A 21,835-nucleotide genomic window follows, 5' to 3' on the forward strand; every position below is an offset into this window, starting at 1 on the left:
ACAAAGCAAGCCCTACAGGCCAGCATGTCAGACTTTTTAAAGGGAGAGAAGAAGAGAGATCAGCTTGGGGACAATACACAAGGAAAGACAGGGGAATTAGTTGTACAAAACCCTTGTACCTCATATGACTGGAGAAAGTCAGAACAAACTTCTTCATAAAATTCATGCAATAAAAACCCTTATTACAAATGAACATTGTCAGATATGACATATCACATGCATGACTGAGCAAGAGACACAGCTTGGTCTCATGTCCCAGTGTGTAGACTCTCAGAGGCAGAAGGATCTGCAACACTGTGTTGCAGTGAACTATATCCGCTGTCACAGAAGCCTTTACTCCAGACACTTACAATGTCTTGTAATCCACACAGCTGAGATGCTGGGGGAGCACCACCCACAGCTAATGCTGCAAATCTATACGATAAAGCTAATGTCAAACAATGGAAAACATGGTGATATAGCACGTGGCACAGTGCTGTTACATTAGGAACCTGCTCACTGTCCTTCAGGGCACATTAGGCACAGCCCTGCATATGTATTACCTCCAATCTAGTCCTTCACCTAACCAACAATTACATAACTTGTTTTTCCTAAACAATGAAATTGAACCTTCTTGTCTGCTGTCACATTTCCAGAAAGCTTCTGCTTGGTCCTACAAAGATCCAGGATCATTGGTGGCACTTTTTTAACACCCTGAGGTGTTAAAACACCCTGAGGTGCCATCTTTTCAATAGCAACTTCTAGCTGCAGCCAGCCTCTGAAAAATAACCGCATCAGAGTTAAACTGGAGAGCAACAGGAATTCAGGCTGAGATCTTTATTCTGGATCAGATTTCCAGACTATTTTTCAGAGATAATTAGAGTGTTAATTTTCCCAGAATACAGACCACCTTTCTCCCTTCCCAAGAAATACTGATTGTGTAACAGGCTTCTGGATGTCCTCACCCGTTCTCAGTTTCAGAAAGGAAAATACATATAATTTATAAATCATAGTGCCTCCAAAGTATATAATAAGACATACAGACTTTTATTATAAGCCTTTTACTACACAAGCAATCTTATACCACTCCACAGCTGAGCCCTTCAGCTCTGTGAATATGAAATACTTCAGCATAACTTCTCAGCTTGGAAAACCACAACTATTTGAAAGCAAGTAATGTCCTCCCAGTCTGAACTGTCCTTTAGTTTTCATACCTATTCTATTTCCATGCCCAGATATTTCCTTTGTCTTACGTGTCCTTCACATAAGCATCAGGCTTCTCAACACACATTCTACAATTTGTATACTTTTTCCTGCCATCTCTTCTTGCTGACCATCTCCATCCATCTCCATTATACCATAACCCTATACACACATAAACATTGACAAATTTCACCTTTACTGTCAAGGCTGATCACTAAATCCTGATGTGTTCATTGCACTCTTGTCAGTGTGATGCTGTCATGTGTCACTCTCCTGGAAAGGACGGAACCAGTCAAATCCCCCCATCCCAGCTCCTGCATTTAACATGCTTATTATGCTCTTGACTCATTCCAGTCATGGTACCAGGTAAGGAATACACTGTCTCTGGCAAACAGGGACACGTACACAGTTCAAAGCCTCACCATGGAACCAAGCAAGAGCAATACTTCAAATGGCTTGAACAAGTTACACTGATATTGGAAAGTGAGACCATCTAAAAGACCAGGAAAACTATTCCAATATCTGTGACAAGGTCCAGCTAGTGATGTTCCTTTATTCCACACCTAAGTCCCTCTTAATACAGAAAGAGGTGAGGACTCACTTGTTATGTGCCAGTACAGGATCGTCGGCCCAGCCTCCTTGCCGGCGTGGGGGTTTAGGTGGTGGAACCTTTAATAAAGAGAAGAGACATGTTACAGACATCTCTGGCTAAGGCAAAGTCAAGCCAATTGAGACACCAGGTCCACACACACTAATGGAACACTTTACCAAATAATGGAGAGACAGTGTTTAAAATGCTCTTTAATCATAAAATAAAAGGAAGACATAAACTACAGGACAGGTTTTTAAGCTTGTCTGTAAACAAAAGATGCATCACCCTAATCAGTATCTTGACAAGTTTCAGGTCTGTGTGCCTTTGACTTTTTGAGGACACACAATACAGTAGCTGACTGATCCACAGAAGATGTGCTCTCCTGGCAAAATAGGGATCACTGGGAACTTGTTCAGCACTGTTTCCCACATATCAGTGGGAGGCATCATGATATGCCTTTCCTAGGGTACAAGACAGCATGTTTTAGACATCTTGTTTTATATGAGGAATTGTTCTTAAAAAGTCTGCTTTTGTCTGCTGCTTAGAATAGGAGAATAGATGCCAAGTTCAGATACAGTGATCCATACCCAAACTCTTCCAGAGTTAGTTGGGATGAATCCCACCACTGCCACCACCAAAATCCAAAGGGGAAGATCATCTGGAGCTTAAAGACATCCCCTGCTATTTTCTTGCATTGTCTTGTGTGGCACTCTGCCACATGGCAAGAGAAAACGGGAATTCAGCTTGGGGCTTATGATGGGAATTTCCAAATGAGGCCATGAATTCCCACCATTTGGAAGCTGCCCATTGCCATTTGGGGCTTAGTTCCCCCAGCCTGAGGCACTTTGTACAGCACTGCCTTCAGTGTTCTGCATGGCAGGCAGGGATGAAAGCAGAGGTAAGGAGAACCCAGCTTACAAAGCTCCCAATTGATGGTGCCCAGTGAGGGAAGATGGATTACGGGGACCTGTGAATGGACCACCATGAGAAAGAATGATTGGGTAAAAGATGTCCCGAAACAGAGGAAAAATGCTAAATGCAACGGAATGGTGGGGGCACAGGTGGCTTCCACAGCTTTTATTAACAAAGTGAATAAGTGGGATGACTCCTTAGGAGTTTTGACTTCAGAGAGGACCTTGCATGTGTGGTGGGGTCAACCCTGAGCCAAAGCCAACTCGCCTCTTGCCACAGATGAGGACAGGGTCGAGCTAACCCCTGTCGGTAGGGGTCTCACATGTTTATTTCTTGAAGTAGAAGCATTGTTTGTGAGTGTGGGAAATTAAGAGACCCTGCCAGGGGCAGCCTCTGCCTGCTGCAGGGAGGGGGTATGACCCTGCATAGCTCCCTGATAGGAGCAAAAATAGTCATCCTCCAAAAATAAACAGGGAGCAGGAATGAGGCAGGAGCTGCAGTCCCAAAATACCAACTTTCTTCAGCAAAGGGAGCACAGGAGGGCAGAGGGACAGGCAGGGAGCGTGAAACGCAGGAAACAGCCTCCTTATATGGGCTCATCCGTAGGGGACAGAGCTCAGTCGACTGGAATGACCATGTCACAGAATGTGAAGCCTTCAGGGGCCCAAGTGAATGGAGTTTTCTGATCTTTAAATGATTCCCCTAGATTCTTAAGATGCCAAACCAGAGAAGAGGCTACAGTGCCAAAAAAGGAGCATTTTGAATTCAGTTGATCTGGACACACCCAGAGCCCAGGAAAAAATGGGAACACACACCACATATGGGCGTGCATGCCCACATAAACATCCCCATTCCCATTACACACACCCCACACTCAAAAACACACTCCTTCCCATACAAATGCTTCCCATTTAAACAACCCCCTTCCCCCTCACACTCTCCCTCTGATAGCCAGCAAGCCACGTTTCCAACACACAGCCTTCACAACTCCTCACAAAGGAGCATGGAGATACAAAAATTACACCAAAGAATCTGGGCCATAAGGCTGAGGGAAAATGCAGCATCTCCAGGACATTTCAATGCACCTGCAATTTAATTTACTCATCATCAAAAATAGCCTTCAGATCAAAGATAACTCAAGTGGGGCACATTAGATCAGGGGGTGATGACAATGCCTGGCCCAGTCTTTGCAAAAGGCATGACTCCAGGGCATCTAGGAGTTTGATTCCAATGTCTTGCCAATGTTACAACATGTTCCCATTGATCATACACACCAGGCAACCCTGAATGTCTGTCAGATCCTGAAAAACACCTCACATACACCTACAGGTCTTTTATTCCTCTTGCAATATATCAGGTAATTCTTTCTGAATTGCCTACAGGATCACTAGCAACAGGAAAGGCAACGTTAACTGTCAGCTGAGGAGAAATAGCTTTTCTTTGTTAGCTGCCTGGAAAGTGCTGCAATAAGGCCACATGCCACATACACTTTTGTCAAGTAAATAAACTTACCTTCATATACTTTCACAGTTCCAAAACCTCAGCATAATTTACAATTGAGAATGCAATGTCGTGCTTTGCCATAATATGGTGACAGGTAGGGACTTTGCAGCTGCAGGCAAGAGCTCAAGGCAGAAAGTGGGACAAATGTAAACCCCAGAGGGATCAGAGCAGAAACAGAGTACACTGTTCTTCTGTAATGCAGCAAATGTGCTCCTAAGCATACCTTTTTGGTGAAGAAGACTGGGGGATTTAAATGATCAGAACTTGTTGGCCTAGTGTTATACCTTAGGCAAGATTTGTATATATGTTCCCAAATGGAAAGCTATACATCCAAACTGTTTAGTTTTCAAAACACTGAGATTCCACCAGCTCCTGACAACAGTGTTGTTTCTCAGCCCTTGCTGCTCAGTCTCTTTCACAGCATCAACTAATCACTTACTTGCTGGGATTTGCCTTTCCACTTCAGTTTTGTTTGTTATTTATCTCCAGGAGATCTCCTCTACTTGAGTTTCTGCAGATTGTCTCTTTTCCAGGGAAAATTGCCATGGTCTGAGTTTTTTTGTTTTCTTGTTGTTGTTTTGGTTTTTTGGTTGTTTTTCTGAGAAACTCAGCTCACCATTTTTGTGATGGCATTTTTCCAGTACTTCTCAGGCCACCTTCCTTACCAACATTTTGATACTAGAATACTAAATCAGTATTTTATCTCTCCCTTGGAAAAATGACTGGCCTGAATTCCATCTCTCCTTCATTAAAGTAGAAACTCTACCACCTTCTTTATTGTTTTTCAGGCCCTTTCTTATCAGATAGATGCAGAATTCTAATCTGGCTTCCCCATTAAAGCAGAAATTTCCAGGCTACTTGTCAGATCATGTCTGCAGTTCTGAAGGTGCCAGTTGGATGCTGCTTCCCTCATGGAAGCAACTACCTTGTGTGTCTCTGAATCCTGAAAGTCCAGCAAAGTTTCTTTTAGGACCTACCACATGAGAGACAGATTATGGGCATGTTAAGTCCTTCAGATTCTCAGGTGGGGCTGGAAATATGGATTAATTTACCTTCATCAACATGACAACTCCTTTGAAACACTGAGCACTCTGTGCAGGGATGCAGGGATTCAAATGACATTGACAGCGTGCAACAGAGGACACACAATTCATGTCATATTTCTCTTAAAATATGGAGGATCTATGTTTTTCCAATATACAAACACTGTGAGATTTTACACAGTATGTAGATGTCCTGTTTTTATCCAATATTGATCATGAAGTGAAAAGAAAGAAGTATGGGCAGTCTCAAGATTCTCTTCTCCAGCAAGATGCCAGAGGCTCCCTTGACTGAAGAAAAGCAAATCTCCACAATCAGGCCTGATTAATTAGCTTTGATTGATGCCATTTTAGGAGGTGTAAGTGAAATAGCCCCACTGCCCCTAAAGAGACACATAATATAATATATACTGATCTCAGAGCATGTATGATATCCAAACCACATCAATTCCAAGATTTATGCAAGCCTGGGCTTTTTGCAAAGAACAACCCATCTCTGCTGGCTCTCTTTATCATGTCCATGGACAGTTCAAATAGTGCATCTGATTTTAATGAATACCCTTCAAGGACTTCTGCATGTCTTAAACACCAAGCAGAAAATACTGGATTTGCATTTCATCCACCAACTGTCCTTCTTTTCACAGCCACTGACTTTCCTTTACTATGGAAAATGTTATTGAGACAGAAGTTCTTGGGGGCCTTCAAATATTCTCTGCCATCTACCACAGGTAAAGAAGCGTTTCATATTGTTAACCAGCTATCAAGAACTGCTCTGCTAAAAGAGTGGCCAGCTATTTGTCAGCTGTGCACCCATGAGGAAGGCTGTCACCTTTGCAGCATTTGGCACCTTAACCTGTCTGAGTTACTGCTCTCCCCTGCAGGAAAACAGCACACAACAATCTGATTCTCTGAACAAGGGGTCACCAGGTAGAACCCTCTCACAACCCCAGTCATAGGGAAGTGCCCCTCCAGCCCTCCTAGACACGAGCATTTCTCAAACAGTTTGCTACCACTTTATGCTACATATGGTCAGGCATTTTCCCATCCACCTTCCCACTTCCTACTGTTCTTTTTGTTGCCTTGAGGTGGGTCCAGGAGCACTCAAAGTATGAAACGAATGTGTGGAAAAGGAAAAGCTTTTAATAAAATTATTTTCAATGAGACTGTCCCTAATCCACATTAAGGTAGACAAGCAGGCAGGATACTGCTAGAAAGGCTGGGAAACATGGCTGACTAGAAAAGCTATTTCAGAAGATGTCATCAAAAGGCAAGGAGATAAGCTCAGAAAGCTGAAAATAAACTGCCCTGCCAGTCAGCCAGTCGGGGTGCACGGGAGAGAGGCTGCACAAGGCCTTGGGGAGCTCCAGGCCATGCAGTGCTGGGGCTCACACTGGGGAAGTTGGCCTAATTAGGGAACAAAAGTTCAGCTGCATTTTTAAGATTCCTCCTGGAGACTCTGGCCAGCTTCCAGATGAGAGGTCCCCAGGAACAGGCTGGGAGTCCAGCATTTCTACAAGCAACCAGAAGACCTCTGGGAAACAAAAAAAAAAAAAAAAAAAAAAAAAAAAAAAAAAAAAAAAAAAAAAAGCAAACCCTGTAAAATGGAAGCAGGTAAAGCAGGTAAAAAAACCCCAGTGCTTCCTTGGATGCTGGATCCTTTCAGTGGAGGGTATTTACTAGAATAATGCAAGAATCAAATGACAGAAACTCTGGGACATGAAGGGACACACACAGCTCAGCCCAGGACCACAGAGATGGGAGGGCATTTGCAGTGTGCAATAGCTACAGGAAATTCTGCCTCAGAGAACCCTCCCAGGTTCTCAGAAATGCCAATTGCTTCAAGAGCTGTCTACTGCCAGTCCACCCTACTCCCAACTGCGTGCCTAAGAAGGCAAAACCCTGGCAACATGCCATATAAAAAATGCAGCTACCCCTGGTGAAGGCTCCTCTACAAGCTGAAGATCACAGGGGAAAACAGAATGCTAGAGAAAAACATTGCAGTTAGACTGTAAGGTCTTTGGAAACAGGAAATTTTTGTTCCAGCCATACACCAACACTCTCTAGATCTTGTTGCAGTGCAAATTGTAGATACAGAAATGACTGTGACTGCATTACAATTATGACTTCTGAAGGACAGTGTCCAAACCAATGTGATTATTTTGATGCAAATAAGGTCCCCATATCAACACTCAGCTGAGTACAACTGGTACTGGGTTCCTCACTTACATATTTCTAAGTTTCAGGGAATGTAGAGGACAGCACTTGGGGGGTGGCTGCTGCACAGATCCAGACCAGACCAGACAATGAAATGAGAGTTTGGAGCTGGATGCCAACCACTGTGCAAGGGTAAGAACTGGGTCAGGAAAACACCGCTCTGATTAAAGGCCCTGATCATATCAAGCCCCAGGCCATGTCTACACCACAGGTGCAGACACACCTGCGAGCAGGATCCATCTAAGTCAGCTCAAGTCTGGAAATTGTCTTGCTTTAGGTACTTCTGGTAACAAAGCTGGTACCTCCCCAGGTAGAATGCAAGTTGCTTCTCACCAGGGGATCTCCACATCATTCTGCACTGTATTTTAGAATGCAGATACACTCACTCAACCCCACCCAACTGAGTGACTTAGCAATGTAAGAACACAACTGGCCTTGTATTTCAGGTACTTACATTTTTTTTAATAGTTTTTCTTCCAACAAACATTCAGTGAAAACAACTGATCCTGACATGTTGATTTAACCTAAAAAGCAACAGCTCATTTTTCCACCCAAATGTTTTAGAAGCACTGGCAACTAGAACTACAAAAGGACTTTGATGCCCCCTCTGGAAAGGTCAGATCTTCAAATCCTCTTTCCAGCTGTTGCCCTAAAGCATGTTGTCACTTAAACACTGAGTGATACAGAGCCACAGAGGCCAGCATCCACCTGTATTAGGGTCAGAAATCAGGTGCTGTCCCTGTTTTTATTCCGTGAAGGACCTTGAGACTACTTTTAGCATGTCTACCAAAGCACAACTTGAGGATGAGGTCCCAGCTGGACTCATTGGAACTGATGTCTTCCCACTCAAATGTTGTTGCCTTCAGTTAGAAAGTCTTTCTCTATGGTACCAAAATTGTTTTGGTTCCATTTGCAAAGCAGAGCAGCTTCAGGAGAAAGGACTGAGAGCCTTCTCAGACACAGAAGAGCTCATAGGGTTGTCATTATATATAATATGCCCTTACAGAGGTGGCAAACATTACTTGCTGCATCTTTCTCAGAGAAGGAAGAGGACAATAAAATCAGTGCTTTCCAGCTTAGAAAGGAGATTGCTAGTTTAGTCTCTATGCCTAAAGCATTTCCAACAGTGAAATGAACATCTGCTTGTTCAGGACCTGGAGGTCCCTGAAGGCAAGGAAAAGCCCTGCTCCACTTGTGAAGGCCAGAAGACACAGGATGGGGATCAGGGTCTCTCACTGGAAGTGCAAGGACATGCACAGCCAGAGCTCGAGGAATGGGGCCAGAACTGCACAGAAGGACAGGGTTTCAGATACACTGCCATTCCCAGCCACTTTCTGACATCTCAACAGATCCACCAGCCCAGCCTGAGATTATCTACACACTACACAGGCACCCAGTGCAGGATATGGATTTTGTTATGAGGATACAGCATCTAAATCCCCCTGTGGGTCAATTTATGGAATACCCACAGTGCTTCTGCATAAAGCTCTAGCTTTCCTTTCAGACAGGGACTAAAGAAAACTAGTAGAAGGACTTCTCCAAGGCCCCAAAGCAAATCTATGGCAAAGCCACAAAAAGAACCCAGCAAAATCTTGGCTCACAACCACATTCATACTACTGCTTATTCTGCCTCTGCAAATTAATTTAAATATTAGGATACACGCTTTATTATACCATTGATTAGCCTAACAGCCTTTGGCTAAATATCCCAGGCAGTCTTGGAAGGTGCAGCCAAATGAGTGATTCGACTGGCAAAAATTCAGATGCAAGATGAGTGGTTTGCCAAAGGATGCAAAACAAGTTTCAGAGCAGGCAGATGGCTGGAGGGCAGGACTTCTGCAGGTACGTTCACATCGACAACCCAGATGGGGCTGTTTGCTAGTATTCAAGCAGCTACAAAGTTATCTTCAGCACAGCAAGAGGAAAGGGACCAATTCCAGGAAGAGTTCAGATTGTAACACTCAGCAAAGCCCAAAGGGAGTTCAGAGAAGGGTTCTATGAGACATCAGGGGACAAAGGAGCCAACTTCGGACAATGAGTCAAGAAGCCAAGTATTTCAGATCGGCCAGGCAATGACTAAGGGAGGGATATACTGCAACAAGATTTGAATCACAATTTATAACATAAAGTTATCCACTAACAGTTGATTTGGAAGAGACTTAAGATACAATTAACAGAAGTTTGTAAGCATTACAGTAGTGTAAGTTACAAGCAGCTTACTGATCAGTCAGATTTCTGAACACTCAGTTAACCATTTTATACCATTTACAGATTTTTACAAATGGAAAAATACTGTAAAGTGTGACTGTCATGCTTCAGAGCATAAGCCTGAATAAAGGACACAGGAATTACCCAAACAAGAGGGTTTTCAAAGCAGGAATCCCCTCATACTAAGTAAAATCTCCTTGCCAGGCACCATTGCGTAACATCCCTGAAGCAACAATTGCTCATGTGGAAGAGTCACATCAGTAAAGTTATTTTAATGAAATTTAGCAGCCAGAAGCAAGAAGGCGCCTGTGGCATGTGACCAGTCAGCACTCAACAGCAGACCTTGGGAATCAATGATTTAGGGCACTGTATGGAGGTGGAATTAGTTCCAGTGAAATGGCTGTAAGGACTGGTTCCAGCGAGGCGGGGAGGGGAAGATTAGATCAATTATCAGTAAAAATTTCTATTAGGCAACCAGTCCCCAAAACTATACCCATCAGTGGGAGGTCTCTTTGCCTAATAAATGGAAAAGTGCTCTGGGCATAGTCCTGAACCATCCATCACTGCCAAATAAACCCAGTGGATCTTTTTTACAATATCATCTCTTGCACTACCAAGAGAAAACTGAGCTAATCTGCATAGTCTTGACTCCTTGTGATGAGCATACCCTTCTGAGGCCAGAATTAATGAGATGGGTGATACCTGTTTCTTTTCTGGGCTTTATATTTCACAGATGAATCTATTGTGCTACCAGTACAGTGGTAGTGGTCCTTCAGTAGAAGGAATTAAGAGCACAGGAGAGGGTGTTTTAATTATCTAACAGAGAGCAACTCTAGGCAGGAAAAACTGGGCAACACCAATTCCATGGTCAGGAAGAACGCAATGCAATTAGCCCAAAGACTTCAACAGAAACAGGTAGAACTTCTCAGGTTGTTCTGAGCAGCATCATCCTGGCTTCTAGTGCTAAATTAATGCTAAGGCATATTTTTAGCTTTGGTGCAGGTTAACCAAGGACATGTGTATTCCTTCTCTGTGTGTAACAAGAGCCTGGTAAGAAGCACAATGACATTATTAATTACAGATTCTGGCATTCAGTGCTGGTGCGATAAAATAAAAAGGCTCATAGAAAATACAAAGGCACATGTCCTTGTTACTACTGCCTGGCCTTCCCCTCTGGGGCACCAGCAAGACTTCACCTGCCCTAAAGACAAGTTTTCATGTTATAAGAGCAAACTAACCATACTGGACAGCAATCTAGGTTCAGTCAGGTTTTGTACTCTATTAGCTAATTGCTGTCCTGACTTTTAAATGAAAATAGAGCATCTTTTCAGTGGCCACATATACATCTGTGACCTCAAAACAAGATGCAGCAGCTGATAAGAGCAGCTGCTCCAAAGATAATTAAAAATCTGTCAGCAACAGAAACAGAGGATGCAGGAAAGGCACTGCATCCAAAGCAAACTTTAGATTATTCTCCAGTGCTAGAGTACCCTCTCAAGGTAGTCTCCAGACACATAATAGGTTAATCCTACTAGTCCCCTTCAGAGGTGCCAGCATCTACCTAGAAAGCCTCTAATCTTACATGGTCAACCTTTGCCTGAGAGTCTTCATCCTAGAAAGGTCAGGAGGGAAAAAGAGAGAAAGAAGTTAAAAGGAAGCATTATGGAAGGCTGCACAAAAGAGCTTACAGATTGACATTTATGGCTGTCCTGCAGCATGTGCTCTGCAACCTTATTCACTTGAAGAAAGCACAAAGTTGATCCCACCATTATAACATTTTATATCCAGTCATTTATGCAGATGCCAACTGTGATACTTAAAAAAAAAAACATGAGCAAGAAGAGAACTGACTTAGCTCATTATCCCTATAGCATGATAAAATTCAAATTATTCAGGTGTGTAGGATTCTAGAAAGATTCATACAGAGAGTCCCTGCAGCCATCCCAGAGAACAGAATTGATGCTGGACCAGTCATACCAGGGGATATACACTGTGGCAGGCTACAGCCCTTTCTTCAGAAGCTACTGTTTCTCAAGGCAACCTCAGATTGTCCCCTGAATCGCTGATATCAGTGTTAGCTTCAGCAAGTGATCTTTAGCTAATACTGTAAGGGAGCAGCTTGGTTGTGGGGTAGGTAAGTAACTCAAGAAAATCAGCCTGTCAATCACTGTGAAAGTTGCAAACTGGTTGAGAACCTTTTAGATGAGCAGACTCTCAGCACCAGCAGTTGCAACAATCAGTGCTGTTAGGCACCAAATGCAAGGAGGTAATTAAGAACCCAATAACCTCTGTGCTGTTCTAGAAATGACAGTGTTCAGAACCACTCAGGAGGAGAATTTAGAGTATCCTAGATTGACCTATGACCCTGCACCAGGAATATGCATAGGATGGCTGGAAACACTAACACTAACCCACCTGACTTTTCCTCTGGATAAATCATCTCTCCTGTGGAACATGGAAGCCACGTGATTCATAAATTGCATACATCTCTGATGGAAGTGGTTTGGTATCTGAGTTAATTTTGTGTCTTTGCTGTCACCTGGTCTTAAGATCTTACTACAACAAGAGCAGAGGGGGCTACATGTAGATTAGAGCAGCTGGAGTACAGAAGTGTCCTTACCAACGAGCAGCACAAATGAAATCAGATTTGCCCAACTGGTAAAAATGTGTTGGAAGCATGTATCTGTCAGCCAGGGGCCTGCTTGTTCCCACAGCCAAAAGCAAAAAGGCTTCTGTGGGGTCTAAACTTCTCTGGATATATGGAGCCCAACTGGTACAAGACTTGCACTGGCACAGAAGAAAATCCAGCTAGGCAACACATGTTGGAAAAGCATTTAAATAACCACAACTTGGAGCAATCTTCCACGTGGGTTTCACCCTCTGCAATTCTTTTTATTATTATTATTATTATTCTTTACTCATTTGGGCTGGGTAATGGAGTCCTGTTTAAACAATGCCTGGATGTCAGCCTAAAGAATCACTGCCAGGAGTGTTTGTAAAATGGATGGTGGAAGTCCAGATAGATGCTTTGCAAAATTCACCTGTGGGAACATCCCTCCAACATGCAGCAGAGATGGCCCAAGTTTTTGTCTTCTACCTGGATCTATGCTGAACAAGGTATTTTTTACAGCAAAAACTGCTTTTTAACTACCACCCAAGGACCACAACTACATAAGCAAGCTTACAAATACCTACCTAGGACAACAAGAGAAGAACATACTTTCAGAACTGAAAGCACAGAGCCTTTCCCCAGGCTGTGGTGAAATGTGGCAGAGAGAACCAGCAGGGAACTTGATTTTTGGGCAAACCCTGATATGAAAGTAATTGTGTCCTACCTGTATGGAAATATTCTCAAATTAGGGAAAACCTTCATCCTTTAGGCTGACCATTGCCTAGTCTCCACTCAAAGGATCTATTGAGTGCTGCCAGAGACAGGCTGGCAAAATCATACTGAGACTGTAAGAGACAGAAACCAAGGAACTCTTGAACCAGGTCCCCAGGGAATCACATCACTGTAGGATAAAGAGGAAAAAAACCATGGAAGTAGGATAGCATTAAAATATTTTTGCATACAGATTTCTTGCAGAACAGCAAATAGTTCACTCTTGTCGAGAGAAGAAAGAGGAAAGGAAGAATCTGCTGATACATTTTTTTAAGGCTTTTCCACTCAACTTTCCAAATCAATCTCATCAAGAGCTCCAAACTTGGCCAAACAGCTTTTCCTGATGGATGTCATCAAACCAGCATTCAGGCTGTTGGGTGCAGTGATTTTACTGATGTTAGAGCCAGGAAAAAGGTTTGACTTTTATTCTATAAAAGTGTCCAGAAGTCCTGTTAGGATGGGATAGCAAAGATCTTCAACAGATCTCATTATATGATCTGTCCCTCCCATTATACAAATAACATGGTTAGCTTGAGTTTCTCCCATTCTGTCAGAAACTTGATAGCATCAGGATGAGTAAATGTACCACATCAAGCCAGGGGATGGGAAAGGCCTCTCAATGGAAAAAGAGATACATTACCCCTCTGAAAATGAATGTTTGAAATGCGGAGTTCTGGCATGCAGCAAGCAGATTTATCTCTAGGAATTCCCACTTACAGCATATTCCCCTGGGTGCCCAAGAAGCGCCTGCTGGATTGCCAAGGAGCTCTGAAGGCCAGGAACATGCACAGCCTTGGCTGCAGGAGGGTGCCAAGTGCACCAATGACAGCAAATAATCATGTTCCATCTTGCCTGGTGAAACAACACACAGCTGTAGTGCTGTTTGTTAGTACTTGTACTTCTGAAAAGGCAGGAATGCTCTGCATGTCACATGGGCAGAGTGTGAGCTTTGTTACCTTTCATGAGCCCCTTGAGGAGTTCTACATTTGAAGATAATACATTCTTCCACAAAGAATGGGAATTATGAAGTAGAGTAGAAATTTGGGCAGAGGAATTACAGATTTGCTGCTATGGTTAAGAATATGTGGGAGATACATACACACAACAGGCACTGAAAATATACTAAGATATCATAGTGCTTTCATAGAGCTTGGAGGAAGTAGATTAGGCTCCAAGGGACAAGACATTGCAACTATGCCCTGGGGAAGGGGGTTTTCACAACACATTTGTTGAATAGAGCAACACACAGTTTGGAGTCTCTTTTGGAAGAGAGAGCCCAGGCCAAGCAGAGATCAGCAGTAACCTGATAAGATCTCTGCTCCAAGTCAGATGATTTGCCTATTGACTTCAAAACAAAGATCTTTTTAATTACAATATTTATTCACTCCCTAAGTGAATTTCCTTGTCATAAACCCAGATGTTGAAACATGGATAGGCAGGTACTTTTTGCTTCCTTCAAGCAAGCTGCTCTGACTGGAAAACACTTCCTGGATGCTTCTCAGTGTCAAGAAAAGACCTGAACAATAGCACGAATGGTACATCCATAACAGAAATCTGAGATGGGTGGAAACTGGGTGGATTGGCATGGAATTAAGAAAAAAAATTAAAAAAGGGTCAAGGTGAATTAAGCCAGTTTTAAAACTCTGAGTTAACCTCTGAAGGCAAAATCACTAACCTGCATGTAAAACTGCATACGAGGGTGTGAATACGGCAAAGGTTTAAGACAAACCCCTTTGTCTTCAAAATCAGTAATAAGAATAAAACCTTTTATGCTGAAATTAATTACATGGGGCCTACTCCACTGCTGCCAGTTCCAGAAAAAAAAAATAAAAGAAAGGACTGTTTATTTTAATCTTGCATTCCTTTGGGGAAGATTTCTTATAAAGATTTCAAGATGACTAGATGGCTGAATGAGACATCCATTTTAACAGCTGATCCCACCACTTAAGAGTAAGCCAAGGCCAAGCTTCCAGAAAAGTAAAAGGTGATTTCCAATCTAGGGTGAAGGAAAAAACAATATTAGTTCTGTTAAATACTCATTTCAGTAATGGTCACATATAAAAAGCCTCCAATTTTATATCAAAGGAAAAGGCTGAGGATTATTTACAGTGGATTTTGTCTTTCTTCCAGTAGCTCCAAGGTTTTTGATTAACGCAAACATTTAGCAACAAAGACCAGTCTGAAGGGAGACTGTTGACACAAACTGATTCTTCCTGGTGGTTAAGATCCAGTACTAACATATTTGAATGTTTTAAGGCATGGGAGTCCTCACTCTTCTGCTGCTGAAAAGCTCACTGCTTTCAAACAGAACAATAAATATTTCTTAGTCTCCTTCAGGGTTGCCCAAGGCCTGGAGCCTCTATGATCTCTTCCCAGCTATTGAAATGGTTATGATGCAAGCAGTAAGCACAAGTAAACTGCACTAAGTTACAGTCCATCAGCTGTACCTCTGCATAATGCCCTGGTCTCTTTAAAACCAGGGAATCAGCCCATGAACTAGGATGGCCAGTTGCAACAACAGAACAACCTGACAGTGAGCCACCCTAATGTGGAGGCCAGCTAATGATTACACCCCCTTAAACCACCAGCTGGGTTCATTAAGACTTTCTTTACTTATGAGGTTCTATTTCTTAAACTGCATCTTCTGCAAATTCCCTCACAAAATCCATCCTGAATGCCTATAGCATATCCAGGGGGAGAATCCCTAGGTGGAAGATGATTCTCCATTACACCTATCAAAAGAGCATGCAGAAATAAAACCTGCTCTATGAGGTGCTATTGTAACCTAAGCTGTAATAACAGTGCCATTTTCAACAGCATCACAGGGTCCCAAAGGAAAAATTCCCCCATAAACATTTTGGCATGGATGTCTGGGACACAGCTCCTCTGTAACAGGAGAGTTTTGTCACTGCACAGGGAATCAGGGGGTAGTCACTCCAAGACAGAAGGTCCCAGAGCTCTGAGCAGAGTAACTTGAAGCAGAGCTGGTGCCAGGGTGGCCAGCAGAGCAAAATGGGTCTCCAGTTTAAAGAAGCCAAGAATATGATATGCTGGAGACCATTGACTAGCACTGCAAAAAGGTAAGCATCACCTCATTTAAACAAATATCACTGTCAACAGGGTGGAAGTCAGATGACACTTTTGTCCATCTGGTATGTGTCAGGGAGCAAAACTGGTATGTCATTTCTTGAGTGCTGCACCATCTAGGAGATGCCTGTGGAGAAGTCATGCTAACATCCAACAGCAAGCTTCCAGGAAGAATTTTAGCTTTCTGCAACACTAAGCAAAAAAATTAATTGAAGCAGTTCAGATCTATTCCTGGATATTTGAGGATGTTGCCTCATTCTCCTGAGAAAGAGGGGTTCCTGACCCGCTTCTACCATTTGAAGATGTACTGATAGAACAGCCTCTGAACCAAAGTTTTCCTCCAAAGACAAGTTAGAGCTGAGTTTGCACATTATTACCCACAAGGAAAAGTCTCAGATGCTGCAAAGCTGGCTCCTAGCATGACCTTTGTAGGCATGCACAGAGAAAATGAAAAAGAGCATCACTACACAAACTTGATAGAGACCATGTCAGATGTACTCTGGCTCTAGCAAAGCAAAGCACAAAAGTAAGGCATCTGTTTATCTGCCTTGCTACCATAGACGGTGGAAAAACTCATCACAGAATGATGTGCCTGCTAATATTTTAATTCTAAAAATTAAAGTAACAGGAAGATATGCGTGCACAGGAGGGAGAGGCCCCAAGTCCTGTATGATACTACTCTCCATACTTGACATGGGAGAAACCATAGCCTTAGATAGGGCCCTGTGTGTAAACTATTATACAGTGGGCAACGCTAGGAAAGGGACAGGGCAGTCACATGAGGCCCAAATCTAAGGATAAAATTCAAAGGGCAAAGCACGCCATACAGGAAGGAATTTCAGAAGAAATTAATAATTCTCCACTGGAGACAACAGCAGGACAACACACAAGTCCTCCTGACAGCACACCCACCTCTCCAAGAGAAGCAGACGGGGAATTCTTCCTGCTGAGATTTTCATCTGCAAAGAGGTCTTGGCGGGCTCGGCGGCCCATCTTTAGTACCTGTAGCGCAGAAGGAGCAGAAGGACACAGTTACTGACAGGAGCCGTTTCAGCGCAGGGAGCACAGCGCCGGGCACGGCAGGGAGCAGCGCGGTGCCGCACAGTGCGGAGGCATCACCTGCCGCAGGTGAGAGCCCCGCAGCCGCCTCCCGGCCGCGCTGCTGGGCCCGGCCCGGCCCTTCCCCGCACGGCGCCCCACGGCAGCCCCACGGCCCCGGAGCCCCCCGCTCGGAGAGGCCGGGCCCGCCCCGGGCCCGCTCACCCCGGCCACGCCGCCCCTCCGCGGCGCCTCCGCCCGCTCCGCCTCAGCCTCCATCCGCCGCCGCCGCCGCCGGGGCTTCCGGCGGACAGCCCGCCCCGGCACCCGCGGGATCGGCCCCTCCGCCCCGGTAACCGCGGGCTCGGCCCCGCCGGGATCGGCCCCTCCGCCCCGGCACCCGCGGGCTCGGCCCCTCCGCCCCGGTAACCGCGGGCTCGGCCCCGCCGGGATCGGCCCCGGCACCCGCGGGCTCGGCCCCTCCGCCCCGGTAACCGCGGGCTCGGCCCCTCCGCCCCGGCACCCGCGGGCTCGGCCCCTCCGCCCCGGTAACCGCGGGCTCGGCCCCTCCGCCCCGGCACCCGCGGGCACGGCCCCGCCGGGATCGGCCCCGGCAACCGCGGGCTCGGCCCAATCGGCTCCGCTGCCCCGGCACCCGCGGGCACGGCCCCGCCGGGATCGGCCCCGCTGCCCCGGCAACCGCGGGCACGGCCCCGCCGGGCTCCGGGCTCGGCCGAGGACCCAGCGCCTGGCAGCCACAGAAACATCCACCCCCGCGCCAGTCTTAAAATTTGGCCCGAGTGAGGGAGACACCAGTGCTGCAACACCTCGGGAACTCTGATGTCCCTTTCTAATTCCACCTGCAGTGTGGCAGGCCAGGAACACTCTGACGCTCTGCTTTCTCCAGTTTTATTTTTGCCGAAGACGCTTCTTAGGTTCGCACTAAGGCAGATAATCCTAGCCTTACAGATCTGTCTCCTGATGGAGGCTTTTGCTAAAGTCTCCTGATGGCTTCTGATGCTCTTCCCAATTCTCCCTGGCTCTCACAGCTTTCCAGATGGGGCAGCCAGTCCCCAGAGCCCACGGTGGAGGCAATGCCAAGGATCAAATGTAAGCACAACGATCATTACACACATCCTTCTCAACCGTGAGTTGTGCAGAGATTTCCACTGAGCTCTATAAAACGACCCCAGTCTGTTTCTTGGCTGGACAGATGTACAGTTAATTGTAAATAGATCTGTTTTTTGCTCCACATGTTTAACAAATACTCAGTTTTCCAGTATGTCGTCCCTTTGCCTGTATTTTTTTCTGCAATCTCACATTCCTCACACTTTTCACCCATCCTCATTAGCCTAAATAATTTCTTCTGCTGCTACAATAGAGAACTGTACCACACCAGAAACTACACTGCTAATGCTTTGCCATGATGAAAATTGATTCTCTAAGTCTAAACCTTTAAGCCTCCCAGGAATACCTTTTACTAAAGGCACCAGATTTCACTCCATACCTGCTTATCTTTTGTAGAAGCTCATGGTTTGGCTGAGGAACTTCAAGTCATCTATAAAAAACTGTATCAAATAATTCTCCTTTTTTTCCATTCCTACTGACATGTTCAAGTAGTTGTGCTGTGATGATCTAAGGATTAAGTGAATAAGATTAGTGGGCAGAGGTAATAACTTTTTATTAGACCAACTGATATAGCTGGAAAAAAACATACAAGAAGGGTTTCTGTGCCTGAAAGCTTGTGTGTTTTTTCCAGCTATATCAGTTGGCCTAATAAAAGATATTATCTCCCTTTACAAACCTTGACATGTTCAAGGAATTCAGTAAGTGAGACATGATTTTCCTTTTTTGAAGCCAGGCTCGCTGGGCTTTATGAAATTATGATCTTCCATATATTTTGTTCTTCTCTTTTAACTACAGATTCAAGCATTCATGAGGTAGAGAAGGCAGTTTGCACCTAGCCCCATGCTCCGCCACCAGGGCCATGGGAATATGGCCCTGCATTTCCCAATTCTCCCCAACTCCTCCAAACAGCTGCTGCAACAACACAGCTACACAGACGCCAGGAGACAGAGAGACAGACTGTAGCTCTGGGGTTACAATACACTTACAGCTGACCTTCTTTATCAGAAAAAGAGCATCCTAAGAGGAGCATGATAGCACCCAGAGCAATGTCTGCTAAAACAGGAAGCATCCCTGGGGCAGGAATCCTTGGGTACATTGCCAGCTGTGCTCCCACACAGGTAGCTGGCAGGGTGATCCTCCCAGAGCCAGGGCAGAGCCATCCTGGGTACCATCCTGGACAGACAGATCATGAAGCAGCATGACTGGTGCATTCACTTGTTTGGAACTGCCCTCCTCCTCCAAGCTTCTCCTCACAGTTCCCCTGGGTCCCCATCCCAGACAGTACACCATTTCCCCTCAAGACACTCTGTGCTGCTTGCTGCCTACCCCAGGGAGAGAAGCCTCAGGCCAGTGGAGGGAGAGTGAAGTCCATGCGCAGGAAAGAAAGCATGTAAGGATTTGGGGAACTGAGCCTTGCCTCAGCATTTTGACTCCTGACTTGAGAGTTTTTCAATGAGAGAGAAGAGCAGATATGCAGAAAGAACAAAACCTAAAATCTGTCCTACCTTGAGTCCCTCTGGACTCTACTTACTGGAAGGGAGTTTGTCACCTACCCCTGACAGTTCTGCCTGCTTGAGGAGGGCAACAGGAGGAAAATAGTTTTCATCCATCGCTTCATATTGTGGCTAAAGTGGATTTTGCTTGCGTTAAGTGTTGGAGTCACATTTTCTGAACAGTTGAGTTCTGTCCTACTGGTGACACCACAGGCAGCATTTGACCCTGGGCCTAGACTGGCTCCACTCAACCAACCAAAAGGAGCCAGGTACCAGGACAAATGTCTGGTGCTGCTGTGGTTGTCCAAAGCTGTTTTCAGTGCTTGCTTTCTGTCCAGTTCAGATCTGTGGTGCCAGGTTTCCCAGTGTACAGTTCCAGGTGTATTCTCAGCTGTCATTCTGCCATACTTGTTTGGATTTGCCCTCACTGTAAATCACACTGCTGCCGCTCCCTCTCAGCTGAACAGCAAGAAAGAACTACGCAAGCATTCCTTTCATGGAAAGTTCTCACATCTAAGCATGGACTCTCTCCATATGGTTTCAACACAAACCTGATCACACAGAATAGGACTAACAGAGTCCCTCACTAGTGCTGTTTACTGGGGATTTCTTCTTAACTGGCAGACGCATGAATAGAGCTTGTGTCTGGTCCTCCTATCCATGAGAAAGTCTGGGAAAGCAATCACACTTGAGCCCTCCCATATGCTTCTGGTCCTAGACCCCCTCTAAAGCAAAGGCACACACAATGTAGTTAAAGCTACAGCTCTGGTGGAAAGCCACATGGTAGCACGATAACCACCTTACTCAGAATGGCCCAAAGGCTTCCTAAAGCAACTCTTTGACAGCTGGATTTATGGGATGCAGAGCAATTCCAGTAGCAACAAGTGACACAGCACTGCGCTTTATTCCTCACCCAGTCTTCACATCAGGCAGCCAGCCCGACTCCCAATTTTGATATGAGCCAATTCATTAAAACATTAAGCTTCCACTGGGAAGCGAAACACTCAGCAAACACTTCTGCTGCAGCCTGCTTCACATTAGCAGCATGCTGGCAGCTAAGAGCATCTCAGTTTAAGTTTTTTGCAGTTTTTTTTCCTCCATGCACCTCCTAAGTATGTACCCCATCTCTAAGGAGTTTTGGAGGAGGGAAACAAATGCAATATGTTTATTTCTGTAGGCTCCAGAACAAAATCCCCTAACAATTGCAAAGCTTCAAAGAAGATGTTCCTCTCTCTGGAAGGTGGAAGGGGCTTTGACAGGCAGCAAAGGCACACACACATTTTCCTGTCTTGATCTCCACGAGGACAGATGCTGTTCATGTTACATCAGCCCCAGCTCAGACTGTCAAACCCCAGCCAGAGTTGCCAAGTGTGACATATTTCCTATGATACTCACAGGTTCAGTTGCCCTGTCAGGTTCTCCCTCAGCCTAACTGGATTCCAGCGTGAACAAGATGTGCAGCCTGTTAATGACTGCTGCTCACAGCCACCAGCATCGCTTCCAGTGCATGTCAGACCATGGGGCTTCCCCGCCTCTTTTCAACCCAACAACACTTGGAGCAGAAAGTGAGTGGCCCAATACTGGAACCAGCAGGACACCTACATCCTTCTCCACTATTACTTCCAAGCAGTAAGCTCCCACTGCTAGCTTGCAAGAGAAAAGTCTGATCTCAGCCATTAGCAACATAACCGTGCATTTTCTGCTGGTGTATTTCATCCCATTTCTCCTGTATTAGCCTTCAAAACTGCCTACTCTCTCCTGTAGGATATCCCAGCCCACTCCTGTATTGACAATGTCTCCAGTTCTGGATGAGCAGCCAATTTCATTAGCACATCCATTTTGGTGTGCCAAGATCATTAATAAAACCTGGGCCCAGGACCAGCCTCTGGGAAACTCTGGTAATTTCTTAAAATTTCTGTACTTATCTCCATCTTAACTAATAACTCACCATGCGGCACTGCAGCAAATGGATTACTGGAGTCCAAGGCAATCAGTTTGACTGCATTTAGTGTGACCTCCAATCTGGCAGCAGGGTAGGGAAGATCCCAGTGTGGAA

The 21,835-nt window shown here is 45.0% G+C and overlaps 1 protein-coding gene across 1 annotated transcript in view; it reads right to left on the bottom strand.

Annotated features, from left to right (window-relative positions):
• IFT43 (intraflagellar transport 43) overlaps positions 1 to 17,464 on the bottom strand; it is a 44,648-nt gene extending 27,184 nt beyond the window's left edge. The window contains exons 1-3 of the mRNA XM_066322018.1: positions 17,384 to 17,464; positions 17,033 to 17,122; positions 1,784 to 1,851 (exon numbers count right to left, since the gene is read on the bottom strand). Coding sequence (XP_066178115.1) covers positions 1,784 to 1,851; positions 17,033 to 17,122; positions 17,384 to 17,437 — 212 coding nt within the window. The 5' untranslated portion in view covers positions 17,438 to 17,464. The remainder of the gene's footprint in view (positions 1 to 1,783; positions 1,852 to 17,032; positions 17,123 to 17,383) is intronic.
• Positions 17,465 to 21,835: the final 4,371 nt, after the last annotated feature.

The sequence above is a fragment of the Sylvia atricapilla genome, chromosome 6 (assembly GCF_009819655.1).
Source record: "Sylvia atricapilla isolate bSylAtr1 chromosome 6, bSylAtr1.pri, whole genome shotgun sequence".
Lineage (NCBI taxonomy): Eukaryota > Metazoa > Chordata > Aves > Passeriformes > Sylviidae > Sylvia > Sylvia atricapilla.